The following is a 23,831-nucleotide window of genomic DNA, read 5'->3' as shown; positions in this document are numbered from 1 at the left end:
ACTACTATCCACCCTCAAAAGATTTGTAACATGTTAACAGCTCTTTCTTATGATCCTGAGCACCAACAAATGCTACAACACTTCTTGTTCACATACAGCAAATTCTGTGTGTTTTAGCAATCAGCAACATATATATCAGATATTTTGTAGATACAACCTGAGATGTTTTATATCTACCATTGAGATTAATGACTCCTTCAGTATTCAAAAATATCCATTTGTGACTTGATAAATTTTGAGTCATATTATTGATGTTAACAGAATCAATCTTATGTCACAAGAAAAATATATCCTTCCCTTAACCTTAAGTTTTAAGAAACAAGATTCACCCCAGCACACCAAATGCTTGATAACAGCCTTTTATATAAATAACAGAGGTCCCAAGGAATCACTCAGTGACATTTTTAGTTTACAGCAGTTATGAGCCGAATTTTACATATGTGGAAACCTGCAGAGAAATTTAGCTTTCAGTTGAGGGAAAAAAATGTGAAAAGATCAAGACAAGTTATTGCCACATCTGACAACTTGACAGGAAAAAAATGACAAGTATGGAACATCCAAAGTGCCTGAAAAACAGGTTTATCACAAAAATGTTTCGTCATTATATGTCAGCTTGAACAGTATTGCAAATCAACATCATAATTGTAATCACAACCGAAACATTAAAGTCTATTCTTTGTTCACAAACTTCAGAACACAGTACCAATTCCAAAGATATACACATACAGTCCTTGGAAGACGTTAACTTTGTTAGTTCTTAAAGACCACCAGCACATTCTAAAGGCTTATCTGAAATTTCAGAAATTATTATTACGCCAGGATGAAGTCCTTAAATACACTTCATTAAATGTTAAGGCACTATTAAAAGTTTCCATGATTCCGATTTCCCAAACACAAATCAGACTATTCACCCTGTAAAGGACCTCGGATCCTTGTATTTGCTCTGCCTCACTTAAGAACAACACTTAGTAGATGTAGCTATCTTTCACATCTCAGGGACATGAGAAAAAAAATAAGTATCAATGAAGACATCATTCTAGAGCTGATAACATTTACCAGGAGCACTTGAAACATAGGCATGACTACCAAAACTATTCAGTGACATATTCCTTGGAACTTAACTATTTGGACATTCAACTTGCAGAAAAAGTCAGAAATTTTATGAAAAATAAATTTCCCGTAGATTATCTTACAAATCGTTTTAAAGAATGCCAACTATTTCTTTGGCATTCAGTAAGTTACTGAGTTTTTCACACCTGTCCTAATACAGCCATGCATTTGGAAATAAGCAGAATAAATACAAGACTTATTTATCTTATACATAGCTACATTAATTGTTCTAATGCATATGAATAAGACTATATCAAACCTATAGCCATATCTAAAAAAATGTAAAGGTAGAAGGTAGTATGCTTTACGTATCAGATATTTGTTTCAGATCACTACAAGTGTACTTTAGCTTAATTTTTTGAGAAAACCATAACTCATCAGGTATCATATCTAACCAGGTATTCTTGGTATTCTCTTTTTATATTTTTTTAATGCTAGAGTATGATTTGCATAACAATCACCAGTTATGCAACACTTATGTCTGCTGTTACAGACAATTTAGATTACTAAGCTAGACAATTCTTCTGATATAGTGTTATGTTTTAAACTTTACTTACTTAACACGTCTACCTAGAATTCCTGTAAAAGCATTTGCCTGTTATCCATGTATGATATTACAAAATATAAATGCTGAATTCTGATTAGTCCTGCATGAGACAAGGTTTATTTGCAAGAGAAATATTTTATAATTAAACCCAAGGATCATGTAATGCTGGGATAAAAAATGAAAATGTGAAAAACAACTGGGAGAAAAACAAATCTGGATCTTCTGAGATCTACAGTCAGTTGTAAATATTCAACCATTTATATGAATTCATGTTAATTCTTGTATTAGATCATTGTAAACCTATTTATTCTTTCAAAAGTTTATCACAATCAGACCTCATCATTTAGTTAATCATGGGAAACTTTTATTGACTTGTGAAGAGAGGCTAAATATTATTAAAACTGAGATGGATACATGGTAATTGCTGAAGCCTGGCTTAAAGCATTTCTTTCTGATTCCTTAGTACTGCATTGAGTATCTTCTACTGAGATATGATTAGTTCTATAAATGATGTTAAAAAGCTTTCATCCAGGGTTAAAGTGTGTATCTGGGGTTTGTTGTTGAGTTTTTTGTTTTTTTTATTTTATTCTGTCAGTCCTGTAGTGTAAGTGATTTGAAGAATGGCTGGTATTATCTTTTTAGAGGTTAAGAGATCAAGATTTATATTCATATTGGTATAAGCATAAGAACATTAAAAATTGCTCTAACATCGCTCATGAACTTGGAAAAAAAAAAGCTGTAGTGGAAAAGGCTATTGGCATTCATTAGTTACAGTAGAGGATTCAGAAGTGATAATAATGGTACAGATACAAAATGAAAAATGTAAAGATAAAGCATTTGTTATAATACAGTCATGGAATATTCTGCAGGCAGTAAAAATGTTTGCCAATAAAGGGACTAGGTATTGCTAAAAACCCCCAACAAACTACCACAAATCACTAGCTGTGCTGGTCGTAGATGTATCATTAAAGAATTCATAAATTTTGAGGCCTTAGATTTCTCATTTCCTATAGAATGAGGCCAGTAACTGCTACCATGTTTTGACTGGTAATATTCATTTATGAGACAAAAACCAAGTAGATTTAAATGAGAGATATTGTTTTTACAGAAATTGCAGAAATCTTCCTTTTTTTTTTTTCTCCTTGCACAGCTACATAAAAAAAAAAAAAAAAGCCTAATACTTTTTTTTTTTTTGCTGTGTTAAATGGTCATCTGTGGCAATCCTATATTCAGATGTGTGAAAGAAGTGATTAAAATGGATTTGCCAGTTATGCTATAAATGATAGAGAATTGGAAGTAGAAGGTAAGACTGTGACATTATTGTCTGATATCACCTGGAAAAAATAGTTGGTAAATTCCGACTGGCAATTGTAATAGTTGTTAAAAGGCTGCTCATCCTCTATATCATGAAGTTCTAAAAACCACTAGCCCATACTTAAAAGAGTTAGAATTACTTTGTAGTAGAGCTGTACTGCTGAGTAGTAGGGGGAGTGGCAAAGCCCTTGTGTCTTCTAAATATCTTCTGTGAAAGAACATGAGGGATATTTACTGATGGTGTTCTCAACCTTTTCATACAAGAGTTCGTGTCATAAACCTTCTGCATCATCTGGGTATGGGGGATGATTTTCACCTCCAAAAAACAACAGGAAGCTTAGATGTATGATTAATGTATGGAAGCAGCTGATTCCTGAGGTTGAATCTGAAGAGTTTGATGTTGTAAGCTACATATCATGGCCACAAACCACTTTTCACGCACAGGCACTTGCTGGATGAGTTGAATAAAGATCACATCATGTATTAAAGCTAGCTTATTAAATGCTTCATTACAATTAACTGTTATTCAATTAATACATACATTAAATAATTTTCAATACGCTGACAGTTGTTGCTAACAGTCTTTGTACTTCATCAGACACCGTGAGGTTACTAAGCACTTAACTCCACTTGTCCCTAAAGTATTATCTGAATATTGCAACTATTTCCATTACTGAAATCTACTCAGTATGTTGAGAATAATCATCTGCTATTTGAATCTGGTATTTTGTTTGGTGAGGTTTTTCTCATTCCACATTGTTTGGTACATCTAATTAACAGTCTGATCAATTTCTACAAAAAACTGTCGTGAAGGAAGTCCTTAGATAACTGATGAGGAGAAAAAGCTAAAGAATGATATGTAGCAAATGCACTGCCTAGTTTTAGTTTGGTTTGGTTTGCTTTGCTTTTTTAAAGGACTTTCAGTTTTTAAAAATACAGGCACATATTTTAGAAATTAATAGAAATTTATCAAAAAGCTTTGAAACTGAGATTGTTTCAATTTTGACAAACATTAGGCAGTTTTGCTTTAGAACCATGTAGTTCAAAGACATTTTGTCAAAAAAAAATCTCATAGGAAATTAACATGGAACATTCCTATAGCATTTATCTGCATTGGTCCACAAAAACAAACAGTACACATATTGAATAAATACATCTGAGAATTTTCATGAAAAAAATCATTCTAATAGTTCACTGAAGAGTGACATAGGTAAGTTATCAGAAAAATAGCACTCTTTACAGGAAAGGAAGAATAAGTATACAATTGTGAAGGGTATTAAATAACCATTTCATTTTCCTTGTCAAGTAGAACATATTTTGCTTTTATAAGGCAGAAGAAACTAAATATACAGTTAACTCAATGAATTATCTTTTAAATTTCAATTTAAACTGTGAAAGATTAGAATGGCATCATAGGCGATGCTTTTTTGGTCCAGTATCCTGTTCTTGGAAATGTAGCAAGCTTCAGGTGTTTCATTTTTTGATATAGTTCTTGAATCATGATAAATGAACTTTACTAAATATTCAGTTTTAAATGAACTTTTTGAATAATTTCATATTTTACTTTTGTGGGTTTTTTCCCTCACAGTGATGTAGGTTGTTTTTAATATCTGCCAGTCTTAGCAAATTCTATTGAAACACTGTTTCTTAAAAATACATTCACCTTTGTAAATTTTACCAGGTGGAAAGATTTCGGTACATTTTTTGCATGACCATTAAATGATTACCTGCTATTCATTTTGAGTCAGAAAACTGATGGCTTACATTAGAAAAAGAAAAAGACGGTTTCTTAAGGCGTATTATTTTATAATGAAAGAATTTACCTTGACAAGCTGGGACTGGAACATCCCATGAGTAATAACCATATGAAGACTTCCTGCATACAGCAGTACTTTTCCCAACGAGGCGAAAACCTCGATCGCAAGCCCAGCGAACCATACTGTTGAGCTGTCCACCTGTCTGACTGACAATGAAACCATGTGGAGGGGACTCTGGTGTACTACAGTAGAGAGCTGTAAACATAAATATTGAATAAATAAAAGATGCATTTAGAATCCAGATGACAATTCTTGACAAATTCTTGTTGAATTCAGTGGACATCTGATAACAAGCTGAGAAAATGTCACTAGAAGTTATATTTTGTATCCTGATCATGTATACATCAAGCAATTTCACTAAGTATAAAGGTGAAAGAATAGGGCTTTTTAAGGGCCTCAGGTTTTAGTAGCATCAAAGGAAATGTAGTGATAGCTCACTTCTATAACTATTTTGTTTTTTTTCACCATCTTCTTTTTTCAACCACGTAAGCTACAGAATTTTAGTTCATGATGAAATCTATTGCAAGTCTATAAATTTCAGTAGTATACTTTTTTTAAGAAGGAAACATCAAGAGCATACTGAACATAATTATTTTCAAATAATCTTTTCCTTCTGGTCCTAAATAAGTTATTCCTTTCAAGTTATGTGCCATTCATATTTATGAATGTCACCATAAATCCATGCCAGAAACACTGAATCTGTTTTTTGGGGGGTTTTGGGGGGGATTTATTTAGAACACAAAAAGTGCTACAGAAGTCTTACTTATATACTATGAAAAAAAAAAAAAAAGATTTCAGAAATCTTTATGAGAGCAAAAACATCTTTAAGAGATAGAGTTGTTACAATCTGAAAGGATTTACGTACCTTAAGTCTCTCTGACATTAAAGATTGCTTACTTATTCTACTGTCATTATGCTTGTATTTCGTTTACCTTCCTTGTTCATTAAGTCCATGAATACAAAGTCACATGGGTTTGGCTACCTTGCCAAAGGAGTGGGCCAGAAGGGACTTACAACCTGCTTTGAAGAACTATTGATAACTATTTGTATCTGTTTTCTCAGGCAAATAGAAACGTGGTTCTTCTCTTGCTCTTTAAATATTTCAGTGTCCCATAACTTACTTGAGGTCTACAGTTTTCTCAGGCAAAGCTTTCCTCTGATCAGGATGGAGTTGTGTGGCTGTTTGTTTACTCTTTATTAAAGCAAGCAGCAGAATGAGATGCATTGTCATATTTTTCAGAGCACATACTATGAAACTATTTTTTTCCTTACACTAAATTGTTACTGCCTCTTGGAAGAACCAGAGATACAGACACCTCTACTTTTTTAGTTTATAAGAAAATATACTGGTATTTTCTGAGTGATACAGATCACCAGTAAATATTTCCTGTCTACCTCTCAATAGTTCTCTTGCTGCCAGTATTTTTAAGAACTTTCTTTTCTTTCTCTTTTAACAGATCCAACAGGTACTACAGGCAATGAAAATAGGTACCATATAATATTTTGTGTCTAGCCAACAATGAATTTTATCTAGCTATACAGCAAACATTTTACCTCTGAGAAAACTGTCCTCTCCTAAAGGGAAAAATGACACTGATACTGTTTTACAGACTAATTACTTTTCTGCAATAGCAAAGTAACCAAAAATAGAGTTAGGAAAAACAACAACAACAACAAAATAGCAGAAAGAATAATTTTATGTTTATTCCCTATTGTTTTCTCCACTTTGTAAAGTGAAAATGTTTTATGCTAATAACTTCTCTAGTATCTACTGATACTATCCCCAGTACTTTCCATTTTGTGCATTTAATGTCTTTGGTAATGAAAAGTATCAAAGAAAGATTTTGTAATTGCTGTAAATTGCAACAGATCTACTTTAGCTTGAACAATTAATATTATTATTCTGTAAAAATGGGTATTATACAATAACTCCATAAGATCAATTATATAAAAATCAATCTTTGTTAAGTATCATCTCACACACTATTCATAAATATGTTCATTTGAATTAATAACACACACAATGTTAGCTTTTTTGACATACTAATTGATCTCTTCTAATACTGTTTGTTGCTTTTATTTAACCTTAAATAAAAGAATTCAATCCTTGAGTCTCACATTTTTCTAGCTTAAAGCTGCTTCTCCTGCCTTGTTGCCACCTTTTCCTCTGTCCCACCAAAAGTGCTAAAGATGAATGGCATAAAGAACCAGCATGAAGAACAGAGGCACATGAATGCAAATAAATGATGGGAGGCAGAAGGGCAAAGATGCTTCTTTCATACTTAGTACTGGCTTATACCATTTGAAAGTTCTGTGAAACATTCACTTAAATCTCTACAGAGCACATGCTCTTCATATATCCTGCTTAGGGTGTATTGTTTTGGTTTTTTTCCTCACAAGATCAGTATCATCAGGTTCATACGTAAAACAGATCGGATTTCCTTTCAGTCTGGGCAACTAATGTTACAAAATATCATAGAATCATAGAATGGTTTAGGTTGGAAAGGACCTTGAAGATCATCGAGTTCCAACCTCCCTGCCATGGGCAGGGACACCTCCCACCAGACCAGGTTGCCCAAGGACATGTCCAGCCTGGCCTTGAACAACTCCAGGGATGGGGCCTCAGCAACCTCTCTGGGCAACCTGTTCCAGTGCCTTACCACCCTCAAAGTGAAAAACTTCTTCCTAATGTTTAATCTAAACCTGCCCTCTTCCAATTTATAGCCATTCACCCTCATCCTATCACTACATGCCCTAGTAAAAAGTCCTTCCCCAGCTCTTCTGTAGGCCGCTTTTAGGTACTGGAAGGACATTACCCCTTTCACATAAATAAATAACTTTTATATTGAAATTTCATACACATTAAAGAAAGTCTGATTGGCATACCGATATATCTTATCCTGAAACCTTTTTTGTTGGTGCCATGATCTGCTGACCACCGGAGAAATACTTCATGGCCATTGCTGGTTATATTTAGAGAAGATGAATAGTCTCCACTGAGAGAAATGAGCAATGGGCTATGACTATTTGGTCCTTGATAAAAGGAAGAAAAAAAGAAAAAAAAAAAAAAGAAGTTACAAAGTTTAAATTAGCATACAATAAATTAGATGAATACAATTAATATACATGGAAAACATCCTCCAAACAAATGGCAAATTAATCTGAATTAGAAATGGAAGTTGACATTACGTGTTACACTAGAAAGTACCTATTTGTCCAGAAACAAAATTATTTCTAAACATAATTAATGCAGTACAGTTTTGAAACAGAGTAATCCAACAGTTCCTTTTAGCACAACAAATCCAAGTAATTGCTTATTTATGATTTTTTATACTGACAAATTATAGTATGTATGAACAATACTGATTACACAGATGCAATGTAAAAATGTATATAGAGAAAAAGTATCATCCAAAGTTGTGCATCCTATAGTTACCATCAAACACCTCAAGTATATCAAATTCCTTTTCTGTCTGGAAGAATTCAAAGAACATGCTGATATTATAACCCTTTTCCACGGTGATGGTCCACGCACACATCTGGAGATTTGGGTAACTGTCAGGATATCCAGGGCTCAGTATTACTCCTGTTGAATCCAGACGCATTTCGTTGGCTGGACAAAGCACTATGAGACAGAAAGATTGATTAAAAAAAAAAAAAAAAAAAAATCTAAAGCCCACTATTTCTGTTTCATGTGATTAGCAAGATTTTCCTGAGTTTAAAAGAACAGCATTACTTATTTTATTTCCATAAATACAGAAAGACTGACAACATTTTAGAAACAGACAGTAGGAAAAAAAATCTAAAGCATCTTGAAAGTAAACCCTGCAAACCTCAGAAGTTATCAGTTCATGACATTTTTCTTCTTTCATTCTCTAGAAGATAAAATATTGTTTAGGCTGTGCTTAAGTACTAAATTGTTGCATTATTCAAAAAGTGAACCATAGACTTTTGCTTTTCCCCTCAGATTACTATTACTGTCAGCAATAATTCCAGGTAAAGACTTGCACTGAAAGCAAAACTTGAAGACACTGTGATTTTGGGTTGTCAGGTTCTAAATACTCTCCAACAATATGTATAAAGCAGCACCTAAATTTTGAGATCGTCAGTCAAGCTCCAAAACCACTGATGTACCTACACACAATGTAAGCACTATTCAGACATGATACCTTTGGTCTAGAAGATAAAAGACACACTTCAGACTGACATTTTGTTGTTTGGTAGGACTCAGTAGGACTAATTAGACAAGAAGATTACTTGGGCTAATCCAGCTACATAGTTTTTAGATTCATAGAAACCTCAGAAAATTGGTTGTTGCCTTTACATGCAATGAAAAACACTTGAAATTCTTTTTTTCCTTCACCACACCTAGTACAGACCCATTTCTTTCCTATCTCTTACCAAAAAACAAACAAAAAAAAAATCAAAGACTTCTTAAAATTAAAGCCTATGACTAGCAGTTGAGATGTTGGTGTTATAATCCTGAATGAGCTAGACAATCTGAGGCTGACTTTAGGCAATTCATCTAATTGCTCCTCCTTTTAAACACAGACACAACAGTTCACCATAGACAAAGACTTTCTGAGGAAATAAATATCAAATTTGGAGGGAAAAAGTAGGCAATTTCTGCCCCACTTAAAAATAAAAATCCAAATATCACCCTGAGATAGATACATATATTTATTTATTTTAACTACATATTCCTCATTATCCTTCAGTATCTGTGTCATATGTTATGTGTATACTGAATGCTATACCCACAAACCACTTCCTTTTTATTAAATCTGTGTATGAGAGATTTTTGGTTATATATTCACATTTCTAGTGGACTCTCAAGTTCAGACAACCGGATACTTCCCTCCTCCTAACATGGAGACGGTTTCCCTGATGAGTAGATGTAAGTCAGCTGAAGGAGAAATTATAGAAAAATGTAGTTCTTAATTGCTGACAGCCTTTTTCGCAAATTTAACTCTAGGAAATAAGGAAGGGAACATGCTTTACCCTTTTCTCTAAAACATCGATGGGAGAGGCTAGACCCCACAACATGAGAGTGTTTCCTGCAGAGATCAAAGAAGACACCTGTTCCATCCCTGCTGAATTCTTCAGCAGGTGTTGCCTACCATACCTTCACCTTACTCTAAAGAATTATTTTTTCTTATATTCCCCATCATATTCTGAAGTTGTTAATCTTCCACTTACAGTTGTGCTGGACCATACATAGCAGGTCTGGCTATTCTTAATTGTCATAGTTTCAGGAGGGATAGAGGGTACTAGCAGGACAAATGATACTTTGTAAATAAGTTATTAGCACTATTTAAAGCAGCTGCTGAAATTGAACAAAACGGTGTTTAAAAGTATGATGAAGAGGCTTGCTTTTGAATTTATCTGGATTCAATAGGTCTACACAGGAAAACTATCTCATTAAATAAAAATATTTGAAATTGCCATGTTTTCTTTTTTCAAGAACTCGTTTTGTTTCATGATATATGAACAAGTGCCTACAGTTTATTCAGAACTGAATGCTGCTAAAAAGGAGTCTTAAAATCTGCTGTTTTGTATTCACAACTAACCCTTACATGAAAGTGAGTTAGAACAGAGCCATTACGAGTTACAAGAAAATAATAAGATCTTAGTTTTCTCAAGAACACTGAAAATAATATTGGTTTATTAAATACAAAAATCAGATTTTTATGTGGAAAAACTCATTGAACTATGAAGAGAGAAAGAGAACACAGAAACACGGAGAAAGAGAGAGAAAAAAATAATCATCTTAATAGACAAAACTGATAAGAATCATAGAAGCATAGAATGGTTTGGGTTGGAAGGGACAGTTAAAGATCACCTAATCCAACCCCCTGCCATGGGCAGGGACATCTTTCACTAGATTAAGTTGCTCAAAGCCCCATCCAACCAGACCTTGAAAAATAGAAATGAATCTGTCCACCTATTTTAAAACATTCATCTCTCGTTTTCAAAATCAGCATCTAATTGTTAAATTTAAATAGTTGCTTCGCGTGTCTTGTATTTGCTTAAATTATCAAGAAGAGATTGAATATATTACCTCCACTCAACGTGAGAATACTCACATGGCTAGAATCTGGCTGTCAAACTACAGTGCTGGGCCAGTTGTCATATAGACAAGCAAATGGAAGAATTGATCCTCTTAAGCTTTATATGTGCATACATCATACAAACACACACAGAGAGGTGTGGCACGAAGGCATGAAGAGCATCATAGTCCTCTGGCTGCACTAGTTTATTTAGAGCTAGTTTTGCTGTCTCCACAAAATTCTGCTTTGCAATCTGTCCTCAATTTCAGGATTCCCTTGAGAATCAAGTAGCTAGGTATTTTTTATGAATCTGAGCTAATGCAGCTGAGATATAGATGAGTCATCATTTAAGAATTGTCTCAAGGTACTCTAATTATGATGTTAAATACAGTTTGAATCTTCTTACTCTGAAGCTTTCATTTTATCCTGAAAGTAGAAGCTAAATTCAAGGAAAATTAAAGGTAAAGTTACCTACCACATATGAGAAATACTCTATTTTAACAACAGAAGATGATAGGCATTGGCATAAGCTTGTGGAAGTTAGTGATTATTTTCTGATCTAAAGAAGGAAATCTTCAAGAATTTTAAGAAATGCTCATCCAACTGATATACATCAGAGAAAAATAGAAAAAAAGGCAACATAGTTTTAAATAGTAGTAAATGCGGTATAAACTAACCTGTAACAATTAAAATCACCAAATAAAATTTTAAATAGATTTTGCTTCAATATTTCCTCCTAGGGATAACTTGTTATTGACTACTATATCTTTACTGCAATACATTAGATTCAAAACTAAAATCTTGTTATTTATATTCTCTTCAGCAACACTCTTCAGATTCAATAAATAAATGAATGTTGAATGTGGGTATTAATTTATTTTAAGTTAAAAATTGAAGCAAAATTCAATCAAAAGTCGCTTAACACTGGCTACAGTGTCTAGCATATGCACAAGGTTAAGGCAACAGAAGTTAACACTATGAAGTCTAACAATAAACACATGCTCTGTCTGGTGAAAAGAATTAGGAAACTAATACAAATATGAACGTACGGAACAGCTGAGTTTATTACTCTTACGTAACATGTTATTGCCTGCACAATTAAAGTTTGGTAACTTATATGTAAACCAGTGTAGTATACTAAAATAACAAAGGACATACATTTTATATTCCACTATATTCCACAAAGGTCTCTATTGATCTGGGTTTCAATATTGAAATTTAATTTACATATTGCTATCTTCAAACTTACATATTATATAAATAAATACAAGAGAAAATTATGTTGCTGCTTATTCTAGGTGGCCAGCTTGAATGGGTATTTTAAACATGTTTTAACTAATTCCTTTGATTCTTTTTTTTTCTTCTTTTAAATACTCGGAGTCTACTAACTATGAAGATTGTCTTAATTTCATTCAAATTTAGACTGAAATGATAAGAGGACTGATTTAATATTTAGTATTTGATTCTATATTTAGCATTATATGTGACAGAGGAAAGATTAACTGTGGTAACTGAATTCATAATTCCTGAGTTTTTGTCTTGGGTCTTGCAATGAATATAAATATGCCTTCAGCAACACGTGCTGAGAGAATGCCTCAGGATCAGCACATATGTCTCTGTTTGTTCTATCTATTATTACATAGTTTTAACATTTAAAGCAGTGCCTGGAGTTTACTATGGTTTTCCACCCATTAAATGCTGTGAACCCACTAAGTTAAGATTTTAATTTAAACTGGGGTGTTGGAAGCTATTCCAAGACACAATTGCACCTAAATACATGCATGGATTTTCAGGAATTATAATTGTTAAAGTTCTTACAAACGTACAATTCAAGATCACTTTGCATTTTTAAGAACTAGACTTACTGCTATGAATGATTTTGACTTTTGCATAGTTTTATGTATAAATCCAGGAGAAAACAGTTAATTCGGCAGTAGTAGTTTACCAGTTTTTCAGGAATGAAGGAAAAGGGTATATTTATAAGACAACTGAAAAGTGAGTTGAACATTGTACTCATAATTAAATTCTAGACATTAGTATACTGATGTTTAAATTCATAACAACTAAATTGTGCATCAGTTTGAAACTTCAGAAATTACTAAGAAACATTCAAATATTAAAGCTTCACTTGTAAATGTAGTATATTTATTCACAATTAATTTACTATTTTCAAATAAATCTTTCATCATGTTTTATAGATATGCTAATTAATTAAAATTGCTTGAAAAAAAAATAACCCAAACAACATCTGATTGGTAGAAAACCCAGATGGCAGTATTTTTCATTTAATACAAATGTAAATCAACTGCATTTATCATGACTGATTTGGGAAAGTATTTTAATCTTGCAGTAGATGTTAGAATATTAAGTTCAGGAGTAGATGAATCACGATGGAATATCACAACAACTAGCAGGATAAAAAATTGCTTTTTTTAACAGAAATTATGCTGTTATAAGGCTGTGGGATTTTGGTGGTGGTTTGTTGGTTTTTTTTTCCCCCTTGAAATGTCTTATCATATGTGTTATCCTTCTGTAAATAAATGGTAGAATTAGTAACAAAACATAAACTTGTGCCCATCACTGAAGCTTTAAATAACTACTTTTTTTAAAAAAATAAATCACGTGCAAGTTTTATCTCCATTAGCCACCTAATTAGTTCAGTATGAAAGAAAACTCTCACATTTCCTTCACAAAAGATGGGAAAATTCTATTCTAGCATAACACATCAAGTGTCAGCTTAACAAAGACTGGTTTAAACTGCTATGTTTGTGGTTGGCAGGATTGTAATATTGTTTTGACCTTAAAGATGGCGTAGTGTTATATGTCTCTATTCACATTTTTCAATAAAAGGGTGAAGACATGAGTACACACAAGCATACACACAGAGAAAACCTGTTCTTTAGAATACACTGAATAAAATTGGAAGCACTTAAAGTTGCATTGAAAAATAATGTTGTGACCTTGTTCACCCAATTCATGCTGTTAATTTAGCATTTTTAAAATTTCCATATAAATTTTCATACTGTTAAGTTGTAGATAAAATTAATAATCTCATTATTTATTAAATGTAGATTCCCTCAAAAAAAAAATTGTGAATTATTTTCACAAAGTAGAACAGCAGTCCCTTCCTTACACTGATAAAATTAATCAAAACATTGCTAATTATTTTGCATTACTATTTGATACATATTCACCATAACAAACTCATAACATTGGGAGTAACATCAAAAAGTATGAAACACGTTCAATGTGCCATCCTATGTAAAGAGGTAGTGGAGGATATTTAAGGAATCACCATTCAGCTGGTCTGACAGGAGGAAAAGAAAAAGGAGAAAAAACCTTGACAAGTAGGTGGTGCTCCATCCATCTGAAGCCGTTCACCAAGTCTGCATGTCAGAATCTCATTACCAACCAACGTAAAGCCTGGTTGACACTGGTATCTTATTATGTCTCCTGTTTGGAAAAATAAAACAAGGCAAAATACAAACAAACAAAAGAAACATTAAACAGCAATTAACTGGGACTTGTAGCTTTGAAAACATTATTGATTAATGAAGTTTCTTGCTGCCATATATAATGGGTTAAATGACCTCTGGCATAAACAACTTTGATTAGTCTAAGAAATGAGGTAAATGAGCATTGTGTTGCACACTATGTTGCATCTATCACTGTTTTCCACCACATTATTAGCTGGATAGTTTGCTAATTTGTCTGGGTTTGACTGATGCTGTGTGAACCATGTGTCCACAAAGCTTTAAGCAATATAATTTATTGGGTAACTATTATGGAAGTAAAGAGACAAGATCAAGTCAGTAACCCATACAACCTTGAGGGGAAAAAAAAAAAATTAACTAGGAACTCAGTTCAGTTGATGATATCCAAATTTGACATCATGAGAATAAGAAATATTCATTTTTTAATTGAGAAATTAAAAATTTATATGTTTTTATGTGCCAATACAAATAAAAAAATGTACATCCCAACAATTCTTTTTGGTACAGAAAAAAGTTCTTTTCTCTTTGTTACCTATATAACTACTTAAATATTGGTATACATTAAAAATAAATTTAATTTTCTTTGCTATGAAGTGAGTAAAACTAGCTGATCAGACATCTAATGTCTGTTCATATAACTCATATTTCTTTGAACAAGAGCTTAGAGTGATATTATTAACCTGCCTTAGAAGGTCAGAATGTCATCCTCTTGGATCCTCCTAATTTTTACAAGTTTGATTTTACCCCTCAGGTCACAGAGCCTTAATTCTGGTACAGAATATATCATTGTCTACAAGCTTTTTTTGTGGGTTTTGTCCATTTGTTTCAGTATAAGACAATGTTTCATATTCAACATTATGAAAAAAAAGTATTTTAAAATTAAGTTAAACAGAAAGAAGTTACTGTGTTACTTGTATGTGTTCTCTGAAACATAGATGGGATTCAGGAAATATAAGGAAGAGGAATGACTTGTTAAAAATTTTATTTTCAAATATAAATCTAACTTATTACAGGCATTATTTGCTTCCTGAAACGCAAGAAATTTCTTTGCATAGCGTCCTTTTTTTTGAAACAAACGTCGCTTTTATTTTCTCCTATATTACCTATTTCAAATTCATCGTCCTCGGTTAGAATTTCAGCATTTGGTATATTTGTTGGAGGCTGACAGACCCGGAGCTGATAGGCTATAAACAGGAAAAAAGCACAATTGACATTCCCATACTTAGACAGTTAACATAGCCATGCAAACACAAGTAAATACCCACACTAACAAAATAAAAATAAACACCTATTCATTTACTTTGAAATTTGCAAAAGAAAGACAACATATGAATTTCAGAATTAGTGAAAAAATGGAAGATACATCTGTGTTCTTAATTAGTTATTTAATTTCAGTGGCAAAACCATCTTCATAAATAATGTAAGAAGCTTAGAAATTGTTGCCAATTTTCTCACTCAGGTACACTCAGGTTGATAACCAAGTCAAGAATGCCTGGCTTTCACTGATACTACATTTTCATATAACATTGTTATACAGCATCTCTCATTAGCAAGGAAGGGGAGATGATGATTCAGCTTCAGTTATACACACCTTTGTTGCTTCCTGGGCTTGGATCCTTTATTAATCAAATTAGTCAAACTTTTGTCAATCATAAAATTTATATTTTATCTAGGTAAGATCTGATTTTATCTAGGTGAGATTGTTGTTACTGAGTCACCCATATGTGACGTCTTCCTCTTTCACTCCTTGTTGTCAACCGTATAATGAAGAGCCAATTAAATCAGTGAGTCAGAAAGCTAACATCCTGCCTTAGGATAAAGTAATTTAAAATAAAACACACCAAGCAAACATGGAACAGCTGTGCTAGTTGTATTAAAAAAAAAAAATAAAAAATCACCAACGTAATTAAAAAATGGGTTCAATAAACAATTCATATAATTTATCTTAAATATCTCTTATTTAGGGGTATCATTTATTTTAATCACCAAATTATCTATTTTAAATAAGTTTGCCCCCTCTCACTGCCTTGCCTTTCTTGCTATAACTTGTATGTAGCTGATATGAAGGAACACAAACTCGATACCGAGATTTATTTATCTTGACAACATCAATCCAAAAAAGCATTTTAAGTTTTTTCATGAATAATCCTTTGTGCTACTCAGTTTGTGTCTTTATTACACATTAGATCCGACATTTATGGAATAACAATTTCCACAATAACAGAAGAAATAAGTACAAGGAGATCAAGTTCTTTAGAAACACTTTATTACTACATATAAGCATTTTTACATGTGCTTGGTCATATACTGATATATTCATATCAATTAATATATTGATGGACACAAAGCATCAGTTTGTCCTTCACAAACAGCTACATGCAGTTTAGATGTCCAGATTTGGAATGAAAATTCTGACAGCCCACTGCCTAATCCTACTGGAGGCTGCACTCCATAATCCATTCAAGTGCTGTTGCTGCTGTTTTTTTCATTGTGGGATTTAGGTTTTGTTTGTTGTTGTTTTGTTGGGGTTTTTTTTCCCTCTTTGTTTTGTTTAGATTACAATTCCTTTAATCCCCCCAGTTCTGTCTATCTGTATTCAGCCTGGCTTTTACTACATCAAAAAGAAAGCTTTCTAGTCCCAAAATCTGATCAGGATCCAGAAAACAAACTGTAGTCTGTCCATGTTTCCTGGAACAGTCAATCCAACAGGCATTCACAGAGCACCTAAAAACAGCCTTGCTTCTCAATCTGCGTTCTTGTAATGATAGGAACGCAAGAGAACACTTGGCCACATAAGGTTTGAATGACTACAAAAAGAGGTAGAATTTGGTGCATTAATACGTACGCATTTTCATTCAGTCAGTATTTAATCCAAGGGCAGTCTAACGTTAACTACACAGTATAGCTCACCATCACTGAAATCTCTAGAACAGTACTTTTTCTCAAAATATTCAAGTATCTATAAGAAATTTAATGAACCCCACAAACTTTTAGATTAGAAAAGAATTTTAGAAGCATTGTAAGCAGTGAGAAGATGAGCACCTTGAACTGCAGGGTCTTGGTGTTACCTTCTTTGCTCATGTGTCTTCACAGTGCGTTCTTTTTTTGCTTGACTACTAGTAAATTAAATATCTAGTCAAGAGAAAAGCTTGTTTTCATCATTCATACCTGTCCTTTACATTTACATTACCCTAGTGGTGGTCAGTCATATTAATAATAGCAATTTTTATTTTTATTTTTATAAAAAGTAATTGAAGTAATTTTTTCATGAGTTTTCCTCCTGCAGTAATCAGTACAGAGTGAAAGAGTGCAATTTGTCACGCTTACCATGGTAACTAAGTACAAAGTAGCCACTGGTAGTAAAGTCACTGTGGAACTTGATCAGAATCTGATTGGAAGTGCTATAGACTGATTCTAATGCAGTGTTGCCACTGAATTGTCCAATTTGAGGAGAAGTTTGATCTGGTCCATCCCTAAGAAAAACAAATACAAAAAGATTGTTTTACCCAAATGAATAATTTAATTTCTTCAGTTTTTTATATAATGTAGTAAATTTTCTTTACATTACTCAAAAGGCATGAGACATCTAAAATCAGATAAAACAGACACTGAGGGCTGAAAAAACTTTTGAAAATCTATATGTGGATTGGAGCAGGTAGTATGGACCATCAAAATTTATTAGACAGCAAGATGCTCCATTCCACCACCTCTTGGAAGCAATATGTTTAAATAAATATTGCAGCAAGCTCAAAATGATTGAATTTGTGATTATACTTCATCTTCCTGCCACAAACTCTGCTCATATTTACTTATCTGTGCTTTTGAATGTGGCTATCAGAAAATAAATAAGTCTAATACTGCTCATCTCCACCAGTCTTTTGAATTTGGTCATTTCTAGGATAATTAAAATATGAATAATATTTATTTGTTAAAAGACAATAAGTGAATATTGGCTTCACTTAAAATAAAAACAAAATGCTTATACTCTACTGAATAAAAGATTCCACTTGAAATCTGCATGTGGGCTTTTATAGATGCAGATTTTATTTATGATGATTATTTTAAGAATGTTACTTTTAGAAATTGTCTCATGTCAGAATTTTTTAACCTAGCTTCCCCATATACACAATTAAATAATGCTATAATTTATAATTTGTCGTACATATGGATACATAAGAATTGATTTAAAGTTTGCTTTTTATTAATCGTTTAGAGTTTTCTGAATTAATTTTTTGCTGAGAGAGAAGTGTGCATTTTATGTAAATGGTTCTGTCTCTTTTGCTCAGGTAAACATTCATATAAATGTTGGTAGTTTTAACAAAAACTAAGTATGACATGCAGTTGACTAATTTCTTAAATCCTTGTTCACATTCGTTGGTTGATGGTATTTTGTACTATTTGTTATGATTTAGACAATACATTTACTGCTGGTAAGATTACTGCTACCTTATGGAAGAATGAAATGGTCATTTCAGTAGAAAAATTAAATCAAAGTTAGTACTAAACAATAGTGGAACTGTACAGAAGAAAAAATGATGTAAGGACATTAAAGTTTTGTACTCACGTCCCTCCAGATCAGAATTTATGAACATTAAAAGTTTAAATTTTCTAATTGTTGTTGGCATAAGACATTTTAACTGAACATAGTTTCAAAATAAAATGATGGATATTTTTTGTTTTGAAAATTTTGCAGTAATACATTTGCCCAAACTCCCACACATTGCCCCTTCTCCTTCTGTTTTATTAGAGAAATATTATGATTTGAATAAGCATTCGAATTGTGAATAAAATGTATTTTTTTCCATTGAAAATGGCTATCAAAGCTTCTGATCAATTCTGCAAATAAATAGTAGTCCAGAAGTGACATAAGCTATTTAACTATATTACCCTCATGTATAAAACACAGCTTATACAGGTATATAAATCACACATAAATAACAACATGCATGATATAGACATTAATAGCATGATAGGTGCTTTAATTTCAGAACATTCTCCTAAATGTGTTGTTAATCTAAATAGGATATAAAAAATATGAAAAAAAATCAGCAAAGAACACATAATGAAATAAATCTGAGGTTTTACCTTTGTCGCGGTATATACAATTACTTTTACTGTAAGAACTATGTTTGTAACACAGCCAGGAGTACAACTGAAAGTGCATGAAATCACTTGGTAGAAAGGAAGTGACAGACAGAAGAAGCGCTAGAAGTGGGCAGTAGTGTTATGGTATGTGTGGGATGAAATAGAGAAAAGATATCTGTATGCATACAAAAGCATAGTTTAATTCAGAAAGATGCTGAAGGTTAGCCTAAATTAGATACACAAAACAAGTGGTGAAGAGTTAAAAGGATTCAAAATTGTCTGAGTTTTATAAGGGCAATATTCTGCGTACAAGTTCTGATCAAATTTTGGTTAAACTTTAAGGCAAAGCAATCGAGTATCTGAGATACAGGGCAAAACAGTTTGTAGAACATAGTATTAAAAACCCAGGGCCTAGAGAAATAATCGTGAAAGTGTATAGAGAACTGTTTAACATTTAGGAAAGTAGGGATGAAATCTTGAGTTATATGAATTTACATTAATCCAAATTAGATTTCTGTGCAACAGAAACATAAAATGAATAATTAATATTCCAAATTGCCTCTCACTATTTTGTGCTACTCAGACTACAAGACTACTCTATCAACCTGCAGATTTTCAATCTGCAGATTCAATAATCAGTGGATTATTGTTTTAGACAAGCTTCCAAAAGCTCTGAGCCACCGTTGAAATGCTGTTAGGTACTCTTAACAGTTTAGGAGAAGTCAACTTGGAAGAAATGAAGTGTTTCTGTAGTTTCTTGTATTAACGCTCTAAAACATTGTAATAACACACAGCTACAACTGCTTATTATCACTCTTTTCTTATGTGTTACATCTCTTGGTTGTTGATAAGCCATTATAGCATACTTCATTATAGCATATTTACCGAGAAACTGAGGCACATTATTATTATTTTTGTTTTTTAATTCTTAAGACAAGGACTATGAAACTTCATGTCCAATGTTATCTAGAGAGAACGGTACATTGGAAAACATGGATTAGAACAAATCATTTATTTTCCCTAGACAGAACACCAGTGTCAAAGTAGAAATCACAAATATATTCTTTTTAATTCATACTTTGCTGCATAGTGTCACATGAAGATTAAATAAATGCCAAAAGTCTTTCCTTACCAGACAGTTATGAAATCATATATTGGCTCTGTTTGGAGAACTGTGAAATTGATGTAGATTCCATTCCCAGGTGGTACTCTTACAAGCCAGAAACAGTCTTGAAAGTTTGGATACTCATCAGGGTATCCTGGAGAGTATATGGTACCATTCATCGCAGTTATATTTCCTCCACAGAGGGCTATAAAAAAGAAATTTGTTTTTAAAAAAAAAATTAGGTGCTTCTTGCATTCTTCTTAGACTATGTAAAAAACATACTTTTAAGCACATTTGGTACACTACAACTAGATTATATGAAACCATTGCTGTGTAAAAAAAGAAACAAATACACTGAGCTTTTTGCAAAGAGTCGGAAGTCTATTTTGACATTATTGGTCAAATCTAAAAAAAAAAAGAAAGTAATTCTTATGTCATAAATACTATCAGAACAGGAACTAAAGTAATATTTATACATTGGGTTAAATTATTCCCTGCACAATTGAAAACCACTTTGTTACGGCTTTGTATAAATGCCAGCTAAAAATTACCAGCGAAACACATTAATTCTTTTCATTTATTGTCACAAAAAGGTAGCCAACCAAAGTTATCAGGTAAGAGAAAAGATATGCTAAGTAGATGGAGGATGGGTGGGGGAAAATTAGTGGGGAATTTGAAAATGGAAATATTTTGTGCAACAGTATGAATAGCAATTTTGCATTTCCTGAGATAAATTCTGGTTGGCAAAGTAAGAGTCTTTTCTGTAATTCTTGTTGAAGCGCACTAATTTTAGACAGCATATAGTGCAAGACTGACCATACAACTTTTGGCATTTCAGGAAAACTTTTAGTCCAAACTGTATGATTTTCTCCACAGAGGTTTCAGATGCATGTTGAATATGACACAACTCTGTTATTAAAGAAGACAAATTATGATATAGAATCCTAGTTCTGGAAAAGTGAGAAAAGCCTAAATTGGTAGAATTTGCTTTATTTTGCACGCTTTCCTCCCCCCTTCACCCCAAACAGGCATGGAATGGCAACCCAGATTCCCTAAAAGATGCTTAAGAACTTGTAACCAGAGAACAGGTTTTTTTTGAAATATAGGTTTGACATACAGGAATTATGCATTGTTTGTATTTAGGTAAAGCATGTGTTATGATTTATACATATTTTGTTGCTGAACTGTAGGGTAAGGAGACTTTCATAGTCACACCTCATCCATTCAGACTCAACAGCTGGTATAGTGCTTTCTTTCAGCTTTTAGCTTCAAAGTCTCAAAGGTTTTTGAGCAATGCAGACAGAATTGATTTTTCAGCAGGGTCTTAGGGGAGTGAAGACATGGGCTGATGACCGTCAGGCAATGAGATTTCTTGGAAAAGAAGATGGAACAGATTCCAAAAGGATGAAAGTGAGGGAGATGAGTTAAGAAGGATCAGAGAATGTTAGATAGTGCTGAGCACAAGTTAAAGGGATTTTAGGTGCATGAGGATGCAAGAAGAGAATAAAACTGTTTAAACAGGAACCACATTTATTTGATTCAAGTTGTCTGCCTCAAGAATTCTGAGGCATTAAACGAGTCTTAGTATATGCTGTCTTAGAATAAAGATGTTAAAGCAAACACAAATTTAAAACATACTGTACATTTCTGGCACTAAACATATACAAAAAAACCCACTTTATTTTAATGGTTTTGAAGACAAGGCTTTTGTCTAAAATTAAACTAAGTACAACTAGAAGATACCTAATTATCTTTTTCCTTCAACAATAAAGAAAAAAATATCAAATTTCAAAAACATCAGTAGCATATAAAAATGTCAGAAACTCTTTACTAAAAATAACACAGTAAATATTTGCACAAAACCCCATGTAATTTAAGCTGAGAGCTGAGTAGTGTTGGCAGTGTTTAATCATGCAGCACAGCACATGTTATATCTCCATTATCAATTGGATTGTTTTTTTTATCTGCATCTTTTCATATCACATTAAGTAGAAACAACTTCCAGACACTGTTTGGGAACGTCATCAAAAGTGATACTCAGAACAGCAACATATTTTGGGCATCTTAGAATTTACTAATTAAATTCTGGGTTCCAGTAAGGCAATTCAAAGAAATAGAATCACTCTGTTCAGTAAATTATTTGTCTTGATTCTGAGGCACAGAAGACACAGTGAGAACTAAGTAATAGGGAAAAGCTAAGCTGTTTAGCAGTTAAGACATGAGCCATTACTATTCCCTCAGGATCCAGAAAATAGGGGTTGAAACTTAATTGTGATGAATTAACTTCTTCTCCTTTCAAAAGACAGACAGTGTTGGTATTATCTCTCTTTTATATGATAAGGCTTCTCCTTCTGAATTCAGTATCAGACACATCTTAATTTAGCTACCACATCCCCCAGAAACGCCTGTGGCTCACTGACTCTAGAAGGAATTTTGAATAATGAGCCTTCCAATTTAAGTACCTAAATTTATGTAGATGATTCAACACACAATGCAAAAATCCAGAAAAGAAGGCAGCTTATTATTTTCTTTTTTTTTTCCTTTTTTTTTTTTTTCTTTTCAAACATTCCTCTTCAACTTGCTCGTTATTGAGTATTTCATTGTTAATGCTGAGCTTTTACCATTCTATATAGAGGGAAGTGAGGTCTTTCAGTCAGGTCCTGAGTACCCCTCTTGAAACTGTGGAGTGTCTTTATGGCATATGAAAGTGGGTGCTCAACACCTTGTAGAGATCTCATCTTTGTGGAAACCTATGTTTACGCATATAGAGAACCTTACAGTCAATATCTTAATTGTTAAACGTGTTTGGATCTTGTGGTCGCAGGAGTGTAGGATTTTGGGATGATAGTTTTGAATATGAAGTATCTTCATTGTGTCTGTGTTTTTCCAGGAACCTAACATTGATGTCTGTTATGACAAATGTTGCCACAGTTGTGACAAACCTGGAGGTTCCAGAAGAAAGTAATTATTTCGTATCGAAGAAAATTCAGTCCTCAGTTCCACAAATAGATCTCGTGGTGCACAGATATTTCTTAAAGAGTTTTCTGTGTTACCAAAATGGCCATCTTTATGTGTTTCAGGCTGGTGACACTGGACGACTGACGTTCTTTGGCTTGCTGCTTAGGTATAGGTTCCTTTCAGCATAGCTAGGGATAAGATAAACACCTCTACAAATCATCATATACATTCATTCTGTCTCCTTAAAATTTCAGCTACATGCCAGCCACAGTTTCTTGAATCTGCTCACCTGCTGGAAGCATACCAGTGTAAAAAAAAAAAAAAAAAAAGTAAAAGATTAAAAAATATAAT

At 33.0% G+C, this 23,831-nt stretch overlaps 1 protein-coding gene across 2 annotated transcripts in view; it reads right to left on the bottom strand.

The window, feature by feature from the left end:
- Positions 1 to 23,831, bottom strand: part of CSMD3 (CUB and Sushi multiple domains 3) — a 715,473-nt gene that overhangs the window by 78,607 nt on the left and 613,035 nt on the right. For both annotated transcript variants that reach the window (XM_009890359.1, XM_009890360.1), the window contains 7 exons: positions 20,550 to 20,727; positions 17,660 to 17,805; positions 15,436 to 15,516; positions 14,178 to 14,291; positions 8,225 to 8,413; positions 7,675 to 7,821; positions 4,795 to 4,983 (listed from right to left, as the gene is read on the bottom strand). In XM_009890359.1, the coding sequence (XP_009888661.1) occupies positions 4,795 to 4,983; positions 7,675 to 7,821; positions 8,225 to 8,413; positions 14,178 to 14,291; positions 15,436 to 15,516; positions 17,660 to 17,805; positions 20,550 to 20,727 (1,044 nt within the window). The remainder of the gene's footprint in view (positions 1 to 4,794; positions 4,984 to 7,674; positions 7,822 to 8,224; positions 8,414 to 14,177; positions 14,292 to 15,435; positions 15,517 to 17,659; positions 17,806 to 20,549; positions 20,728 to 23,831) is intronic.

This window comes from Charadrius vociferus, unplaced genomic scaffold (genome assembly GCF_000708025.1).
Source record: "Charadrius vociferus isolate BGI_N301 unplaced genomic scaffold, ASM70802v2 scaffold168, whole genome shotgun sequence".
In the NCBI taxonomy this organism is placed as follows: Eukaryota; Metazoa; Chordata; class Aves; order Charadriiformes; family Charadriidae; genus Charadrius; species Charadrius vociferus.
This window is presented reverse-complemented; position numbering and strand designations above follow the sequence as displayed.